Here is a 10,236-nt window from a genome sequence, read left to right on the forward strand (position 1 = left end):
ATCTCTTAACTTCTCATAGCGAAACAACTCATCATCTTCTCAAGTCTTTTGCCACCGACTGGTACACTCATTTCACATAATATATGGCCATTTTGGGGAGGAGACAGGGTGGAGATGCACATACGCACAATTTTCATACGTAAACCTTTAGGATGAAATCTAAGGAACCCTGGTCTGAAGAAGAAGAGACACCAATGCTAAATGACCACAGTGCCAAACAATCTTCATATATGTCGACAATAGAAAAGTTGCACAAAGCCATACAAAAGATTGCAAACCATCAGGAAGAACCAAGCAGTGCAGCAGTTTCAGCATGTCGTGACCTCAACAGAATGGTTCAAAAAGAAAATCTTCGAAAGACAGTGAAGACCTATATATATATATATATATATATATATATATATATATATATATATATATATATATGTTTTTCATGTGGTGAACCTGAGCACATGACTCTTCATAATGGATGGGAGTCTCCAGGGTCTTGAAGCCGTATCAAGACAAAAACAGTGGGGGCTGAGAGATGATTTGAGACATGGTTTGTGAGTCACTCTTCACCTACAAACATTTATGCAGTCAGTGTCCACCCTCACCTACAAAACATTTGCCAACCCAAAAGATTAAACATTTGTGGAAAAAAAAAAAAGAAAAAGAAATCAACCACAGCAGGTTTCAGTTTGACTGAGAAGATGAAAGTCAGTAAAACAGATATTGTAAGATGGCAGATGGTTTTAACTGTGCTTTGTTTTTTCATACAATAAAACTATAAATATATATATACAACCATTTTAAAACCAGAGCTCCATTTTGCCATGACTGTGCATGTGACTGTACTTCCAAAAACAATAATAATAATAATGCATGCAATATATACAGTATACACCACCCCCCCACCCCCCAAAACCATGTTGAGAGAGCATGTGCATGTAAGATAGGTGGGCCGATGCTGTTGTGGGAGGATTTACAAACCAAATGAACAGGTTGAGAGTTTTTCAGTAGATTGTCTTATTAGATCATACTTAAACAAGTTAAGTTAAACAAAATGTTTCATATATTTTTGTTTTGTTTTTGCTGGTTGCACCTGATCGGTAAGTTATACTAGTTTTATATATATTTTTATATATTTATATATATAATATATAATAATATATATATTATATATATATATTATAATATAGCTTAATTTCCATTTAATGGAAATAAAACAACTGCTAAAATTCAGATTAGATTATTTTCATCTGCTGAGGTAACATCATTTTAATTTCATATTTCCAAGCCTTCTGTTGTTATTGTAAATCCCCAACTTCCGTTAAGCCGCTTTCAAATCTCATGCGTCTTTTGTAATTACATATTAATGTCAAGGATAATAAATGCAAATCCTCTACGGTAATATCTAATAAATATTTTAAAGACACTTCAGCAATAAACATGCAGAAGTCATGAAAATTCACTGGGTAAAGTTTGTGGAAACCCCATGCGAATTAAGGCAATCAGATGCAGGGAGCGTGTTGTGTCTAATGATCTGTCTTCGAGAATAAATTAAAGCCGTAATTATAATCATGTATTATTCTTTAAATATAAGCAATTTCACACACTAGATTTACTGCAGAGCACGAGTTTAAAATATATTAAATATTTTCAGCTGTATTCATTTTAAATTTAAACAATACAAAATACAGCCGATTTCAGGCTTTATAAAGCAAAAGCAGCTTTAATTTGTCCGTGTTCATCTTCTTCAGGTGTGTTTGGTGCTGAAACTAATGAAACACAGTCAGTGTCAGTGACGGAGGGAGATTCTGTTACTCTAAACACTGATGTTACTGAAATACATGAAAACGAGGACATACTGTGGACTTTTGGAACTGAAACGTCTCTCATAGCTAGAATAAAAAAAAACAAACAAAGCTCCCCCATATATCCTGATACTGATGAGAGATTCAGAGACAGACTGAAGCTGGACGATCAAACTGGATCTCTGACCATCACAAACATCACAACTGAACACGCTGGAGTTTATCAACTACAGATAAGTGGAGCAAGATCATCAAAAAAAACATTGAGTGTTTCCGTCTATAGTAAGAAGAGATCCTTGCCCTTTGCATGTTTTTGATTTATTAAATAATTACACTAAACATTCATTCAACACATTAAAGTGAAAATACGATTGTTGATTAGATTCATTCAGATTCTTTTTATTCTCTTATGTTTTATAGCTCAGTTATCTGTTCCTGTCATCAGCAGTAACTCTTCAAACTGTTCTTCATCATCCTCATCCTCAGAGCAGAATTGTTCATTGCTGTGTTCAGTGGTGAATGTGGGTCATGTGACTCTCTCCTGGTACAAAGGAAACAGTTTATTGTCCAGCATCAGTGTGTCTGATCTCAGCATCAGTCTCTCTCTACCTCTGGAGGTGGAATATCAGGATAAAAACAGCTACAGCTGTGTGCTCAACAATCCCATCAGCAACCAGACTCAACATCTGGACATCACTCAGCTCTGTCACACATGTTCAGGTATGATGGCGTTTATATTAATGTTGATTAACTGAGTTGATTTATAAAATCCACTAACACTAAACGGCTCATTTTGATAATTACAGATCAAGGTCTATCTTTATTCTACATCGTGCTGATCTCTGCTGGATCTCTGTTGATTGTCGCTGCAGTCGTGATCTTCTGCTTCTGCAGGAAACACAGAAAAACTGACAGCAAAGGCAAGTGTTACCTACTGCTGTTAAACGAGACAAATGAAAAAATGCACTCTAAATAGTTTAATCAATTAATAGACAAAATCATCATTATTATTCTTGAATAATAATTTTTTTGTTAATGCCATCTAGTTCCTTTTATTAGAAGAGACTGAAATAATGTGTGCTTATTGGGTTTTGCACTAGACCGCATTCATTCCTACATTATTTCAATAATACAATTGATTTATGAACAATCTGATGTGCAATCTGTTGCTGGTGTTAATCTCTATTAATTAACCTGTTTTACTTGTTGAACTTAATTTTGTGCATTTCTTAATATAATTACTGCATTATGCTAAGAACTTTTAGCATTTTTTAATTAAATGTATTATTATTTCGATTTGAGCATTGATAATGACAGATATTTTGTAAAAAACAGATCTAGTTAAGATTGACTGTTTAATGCATTTATTGTTGTTTGAACAGTTGAGACTTGTGAAGAAATGATCACTTATGCTGAGCCAACTTTCTACAAAAGAAAAGCACAATCGGTAAGTTCATTCAATCTGTGTTGAGTCTCCATGTCAATTCTATCGATCTATAGGGTATTAAATCTGATTATTACTGTAACTGATTTCAATTTCTTTCCCCGTTCACGGTATGTCAGTGTCGGTGGAACAGAATTTGTTTGTATTGTCATATGTTGCTATGAGATTTGCATTTTCCAGCAAGATATGCATTTTGCAGCGAAATGCAACATAACAGACCACATAGCTTGCACTAACAGGCTGGAAATTCTAGTGTGAAATTCCACATGCTACTTCACAGCCAATGAAATGGTTCACAGGTCTGTTCAAAGACGGTCACACTTCTGCAGGTATTTATACATTTGAAAAACTGTGAAAAACCCACTCCCTACCTCGCACCGGGCCCCACATGAGCTAAGGACGGCCCTGATTACACCCTTGTTATCAACTAACTTGTATTATATATTAAAATAAAGTTTTGACAAGACAAACAAATAAAATGTTTGAATAATAACATGAATAATTAAGTAATTTATCTGCTCCGTTAATAATTCTAAATACCTTAAGTCGCATTATAAAATTAGCGTGCCTTGCCTCCCCAAATTAATTACTGTCCCCCCACCCCCCCAACCCAATAATAGAACATAATTCATTTAGAAAGTGTAAGTAAAACCAAAAAACAGCGCACATATGAAAGCCAGTTCACGCTTTCGTGAGCGTCAGAAACTCCACGCGATCACAGATTCCATGCTTCCCACCCGAAACACCCCCGCCCCCCATGAAACTGAAATATAGGCCTTGAATTTGCTTTCGTTGTAAGAATTTTTGTAACTACAGTTTAAAACTCCAATAACTTAATTATTAATAAAAAAAGGGCTTGAAGCAAAACCACTGAGAATCTCAATCTGCCTCAAGTAACCTTCGCAGTAACAGGAACGCAACTATTTTCTGGATGCCACATTTTCACTATTATAATTTTGTTATTATTATATCTTGTGTGATGCTTTTGTGTTTTGTTTTGTTTTTTTTTTCCAGAAAATTGAAGAGGAGACTCACGTAGAGTATGCATCTGTCGCCATAAGAAGATGATCAAGCATTTTCTAAGTACTGTACCTGCTCCAGCTGTGTGATCACTCTCACTTATACTTCTGTATTCAGTCTATTGTTGAGTTTTGGGATTGGGGAGAATCACCACATTCATTCATTAAAAATTCATATAGACAACGTGTTATCAAACCCACAATCCTTTAATTCATCTTCGGAACATAAATTAGTTTATTTTTAATGTTCTATTGATACGCAGAAATGATGCTTATTATTTCTTGCACATCAGGTGTCCAGGTTTAAGTTTCTATATTTAGCATATTTGATTTGCTCAACGCATGTGCATCAAAGTGTATATGTGAATAAAAGCATAATGTGTTTATGAACTATTTGGAGCTTGAAGATGTTGCTTGCGTGGACTTTCAGTGGATAATGTAAACCGGTGAGAATATTAAACACCTTCATGCGTGTTCTGGAGATGAACAAAAGTCTTATGGGTTTGGAGCGACAGGGTGAGTATCTGATGACAGATTTCAATTTTGTGTGTGTATCTAAGTGTGTGTATTGAAGTGAAAAACATAGATGCATACTACTCATCAAAAGTAGTCAAATTAGACTCACTCTGTACAGACGGGTTTTAGCATGAGCATGTCTACTGCTAGGCGTTGGTGTTTGATGCCAGAGTGCGTCTGAGGCGTCAGGAGTGTGTCTGTGTGAACAGCGTGTGGTTGAAGGTGTGTTTTTTTTTTCCATTCCTGCTCATGATACTCACAGTTTGACTTCTACTTTACAGAAAACAACTTAAAATACAACTGTTGAAGTACAACAGCTTTATGCAGCTGTTCAAGAAACAATAAAGTAATATTTACTGAAGGTTTTGGTCCTATTTTGCTAACAAAAGTTAAACAAAGCAGAACAGTTTTCCAATAACACAGATCAGTATTTCATTCTTGAATGATGCTTTTGCCTTTTAACAAACTGTCAAACTGTCAGTTATGATGAACTGTGAAAATGATGTCATTCACACATTTATAAAACGTATCACTTGTCAGTTGAATGAGTAATTCTATGATTATCTTACTAAGACTTGCCTCAAACTACGGTCGAATTTCCTTATAACCAATGTTATTTTCCACTAATTCATTCATACGCAAGTTTTCCAAAGGATTTGTGCAACACCCAAAGAGATAAGAAAATGCACACATAGACATAGTCCACAATTAAGATTAATTAAGGTTCGCGAATCATTTGAGTCAGTTTGGGGATCGCGAATCATTTGAGTCAGTTCGGGAGTTGAGCGTGATTCATTTGAGTCAGTTCGGGAGTTCAAAGCGGGTTCACAAATCATTTCAGTTCGGGAGTTTAGAGCGTGATTCATTTGAGTCAGTTTGGGAGTTCAAAGCGGGTTCGCGAATCATTTGAGTCAGTTCGGGGTTCGTGAATCATTTGAGTCAGTCCAGGAGTTCAAAGCGGGTTCGCGAATCATTTGAGTCAATTTGGGAGTTCGGAGTGGGTTTGTAAATCATTTGAGTCAGTTTGGGAGTTCGGAGTGGGTTCGCGGATCATTTGAATCAGTTCGGGAGTTCGGATTGGTTTCGCGGATCATTTGAATCAGTTCGGGAGTTCGCGAATCATTTGAGTCAGTTTGGGGATATCGAATCATTTGAATCAGTTCGGGAGTTCGGAGCGGTTTCGCGGATCATTTGAATCAGTTCGGGAGTTCAGAGCGGGTTCGCGAATCATTTGAGTCAGTTCGGGGTTCGCGAATCATTTGAGTCAGTTTGGGGATCGCGAATCATTTGAGTCAGTTCGGGAGTTCAAAGCGGGTTCGCGAATCATTTGAGTCAGTTTGGGGATCGCAAATCATTTGAATCAGTTCCGGTTTTCGGAGCGTGATCGCGAATCATTTGAATCAGTTCGGGAGTTCGTAGCGGGTTCGCGAATCATTTGAGTCAGTTCGGGAGGTCGGAGCGGGTTCGCGAATCATTTGAGTCAGTTTGGGGATTGCAAATCATATGAATCAGTTTGGGTTTTCGGAGCGTGATCGCGAATCATTTGAATCAGTTCGGGGGTTCGCGAATCATAGCTGTATATGGATTTTTAACTAATTTAGTAGCTAGTTCTAATTACGTTTTCCATGCGTGTTTAGTGTGATATGTGAACTTGTATTTTTGGTTTTAATGATGTGCCTTTTAACAGTATCAAGAATATTCAAAAACTAAATAAATCGTGCCTAAAAAGTGCATGCATCTAGGCTAATGTAAAGTTACATGATGAAGTCATACTAGTGCGCGTGTGCATTTTGAGTGCGTTCTTTCACAGCATTATTCGGTGTTTTCTAATGCATTTATGAATGCATGTGAATGATCACAAAATTCAAGATATGGGGGTTAGAAAATGTATATATTTATATCATTTTATGTAGTTAATCAATATCACACGAAGAGTGCCATTTCAGTTTTTCTCCAAGAATCAGCATGATTAAAATGTAATATTGATGTTTGGTCATGTGGTGGTGTCATTTTCACTCCGCAATCGCCTGATTCGTACATTCATAAGACCGTCAATTAATTCGCAGTTGCATACCAGCCTATAGTCAGCTTGATCGACTGCATAGCGGCAGCCAGCAGGCCAGAATGACCTTCAGGCCACCGGGAAATGTCCCGGTACTCCTGATGGCCAGTCCGCCCTTGACTGTATTTCATTTCATTTAAATCTCTGTGTTAAATATTTATTTTTTAATATGATATAATACTATTTCAATTTAATTATCTATTTAAATATATTAAACGTTAATATATTTTAATCTATTTAACTTTAATGAACTATATTTAATTTATAGATCTAATACAGATCTATACCAGAAACATACCAGAAAGCCATTGACTCCATGTTATGTGGGATGCCAGGTGTGGTGTGCTACATGGATGATGTGGTCGTGTTTGCTGAAAATGAAAATGAGCTGGAGCAAAGACTGAGAAATGTTTTCCAAAGATTCAAAAAAAGGAATCACCTTGAATAAAGAAAAATGTTTCTTCGGACTTTGGGTCATGTTGTCACAGCAGAAGGAATAAAACCAGATCCGCTAAAGGTTGAAGCAGTTTGTAACGCTCCCAGACCCGAAAATGTTGCACAGTTACGTTCATTCTTAGGCACTTGTGGATTTTTGATGAAGTTTGTTCCCAATTATGCAAATCTATCTGAGCCTCTCAGAAAACTGACCGGACAAGGTCAAGAGTGGCAGTGGTCATCTGAGGCAGAAAATACATTTAAAGGACTGAAAAAAGAATTAACTAGTTAGCCATGCCTAGCATACTTCAACATAAGCGCTCCAACAGTTGTGATTAGTGATGCAAGTCCAGTCGGACTTGGAGCAGTTTTGCTTCAGACACAAGAAGATGTAGCTAAGAAACCTGTAGCATATGCAAGCCGCTCTCTGACACCCACAGAGAGGCGTTACTCTCAGATAGAGCGGGAAGCCCTAGGATGCGTATGAGCAGTGAAACACTTCAGAGCATATTTGTGGGGAGGTAGATTTACTCTTCGGATGGATCATCGACCTCTCATTTATATGCTCAATCCAGAGAAGTCAAAGCTTTTGCCTCCTAGAATACAAAGACTAGGACTGAGATTGTATCGATATGACTACAAGATTGAACACATTGCAGGTAAAGACAATGTTGCAGACTCACGTTCAAGACTTCCTTTACCAGAAACTGAGGAAAACAGTTACGTGGACACGTATATGGACAGAGTGTTGTCTGTAAATATGATGGATGTACAAGCTTTGACTCTTGATAAACTTAAAAGAGCTACAATGGAAGATACTACCTTGACCCAGCTGATTTCCATAGTGGAGACAGAACAGTGGCCTGCTACAATTCCTGAAAGCTTACACCCATACAAACGCTTCTCAGATGAGTTGTCAACCCATGATGGTCTTTTGCTGCGAGGATTGTTCTTCCTTCCATGCTGGTTCAGCGAGCTTTGAGAATTGCACACGAGACACATCAAGGTGTCATTCGCACAAAGCAATTTTTGAGAAGCAAATTCTATTGGCCTAATATGGACACGGATGTTGAAAGAATGGTCAAAACTGTAATGCGTTTGTTCTGAATCAACCCTTGCATGAAGATCAACCACTGCATCCATTAGAACTACCACCCAGACCGTGGACAAAGATAGGTGTTGATTTGGTGGGTCCTATTCAGAATGTGTATATACTCACTGTTATAGACTACTACACATCATATCCTGAAGCAGTAGTCATTGCTGACATTACTTCTGAGACTGTTTCCAAAGAAATGATGAGAATATTTGCCCGATTTGGGTACCCCTTGGAAGTAGTTACTGACAACGGGAAGCAGTTTGTTGATAAAGTCTTCTAAGCATTTTTGAGAACTTGTGGAGTTAAGCACATTAAGGCCTCAACTTACTACCCAAAAAGTAATGGTAAAATAGAAAGATTTCATCGTTACTTGAAGAAAGCCTTCAAAGCAGCTAAAAGTGAGTGAAGGAATTGGAGAGAAGATCTCTCAAAGATTCTTCTTGCCTATCAATCCACACCACATAGAGCATCGGGTGAGACACCAGCTTATCTGATGTTTGGACGAGACGTGCATACAAAGTTGCCTAGTCTCATAACAGACAAAAGAGAAACAAAAGACATTGAAAGTCATCATGAAAGTTACAATAAGAAAATGAAGCAGTACGCATACATGAAAAGACGAGCCAAAGAACACAACTTTAAGTTAGGAGACGTTGTATATGTGGCGAGTATGGAAGATAGCAAGCTGGACTCTAAGTATAGAGATACTCGCTATGTACTGCTGAAGAATACATCGGACAATTCCTTTGAAATGGTCAGTGTAGAGGATGGCTCTAGGATAGTGATCGCGAGAGTTGAGAGACTCGAGAGAATGGTCATGTAGTTGAGAATGTGTTAATAAAAAAGTAGATAACAGCCATACAGACTGGTTATTGACACAAACGACAGAACAGTTTAAGTTATCAGTAAAATATAGACTATAAATTACTTTATCAAATGGTCAGTAATACGTTCACACGATATGTTGTGATGGTTAGACGAACCGGGTATCCCTCGCTAATCATCCACCCTCCTTATCCCGTTGTGCCACTTGTGCCGTTTCTTGACATGGGTTTAACGACTTCTAAAAATTATGTAATACACTTTTATATTAATGGTAAGGTACTTTACAATCAGAATTGATTGGCATGCAGCTGCAGTTACTTCTGTTTAATGCGGTATTGATTGCCATTTGTTAATGTTTTCATTAAAAGCAACATATCTACAGTGAACAGAGAGAGTTAGATACAGAATATGGTGGGGAAGCAACGTAAAAAAGGGCACCAAGCTTTTCGTCAGAAGAACTTGAAGTTTTGCTGGACCTTGCCACCAAGTCGGAGATCACACTCCTATGGTCCACTATAACCTGCACGTTTATGGCCGCATATCCCTTTCGCGATATGTACGCCTGATCAATCACTGATGGATTGGCGATAGTGATGAGTGTGCCATCCACCAGGATGTAATTCCCGGCATGGCGCAGAAGGGCGTTGGTGACAGTGTGGATGCACCTCCACACCAAGTTCTTGATTACACCGTAGCCCTCTCCCACGACCTCGATGAAGCTCTGTGTAGCAAAAAAAAAAAAAAAACTTCGGGGCTTAAAGCAAAATTTTGCCGCGTTTGCCTGGCAAGTGCAGGTCTGAGAAGGTCCATCAGCTCCATAATAAGCTGTCTTGGGAGGCAATTTTTTTTTAATATAGCCACGTCAGGCAAAATGTCAAAAGGGCTTAAGTTTTTCCGGAAATTTTTTTTTGACATGGACTAAACGGCTCCGCGTCCGGTGCCGGCTTTGATTCAATTAAGGACACGTTGGATCGCTGCCATAGTTGGTCGCTTACTGGACACCATTATGCTTACCCATTTATAGGTCTTAGCCATTTAGA

General features: G+C 37.9%; 1 protein-coding gene across 1 annotated transcript; it reads left to right on the plus strand.

The window, feature by feature from the left end:
• Nucleotides 1-465: 465 nt before the first annotated feature.
• Nucleotides 466-2,740, plus strand: LOC132131363 (SLAM family member 9-like). Its single transcript, XM_059543387.1, has 4 exons — nucleotides 466-541; nucleotides 1,743-2,078; nucleotides 2,217-2,516; nucleotides 2,691-2,740. Exons 1-4 carry the CDS (start codon nucleotides 466-468, stop codon nucleotides 2,738-2,740), a joined length of 762 nt encoding a protein of 253 aa, XP_059399370.1.
• The last annotated feature ends 7,496 nt before the right edge of the window (nucleotides 2,741-10,236 follow it).

This window comes from Carassius carassius, chromosome 48 (genome assembly GCF_963082965.1).
Source record: "Carassius carassius chromosome 48, fCarCar2.1, whole genome shotgun sequence".
Taxonomy (NCBI): Eukaryota; Metazoa; Chordata; class Actinopteri; order Cypriniformes; family Cyprinidae; genus Carassius; species Carassius carassius.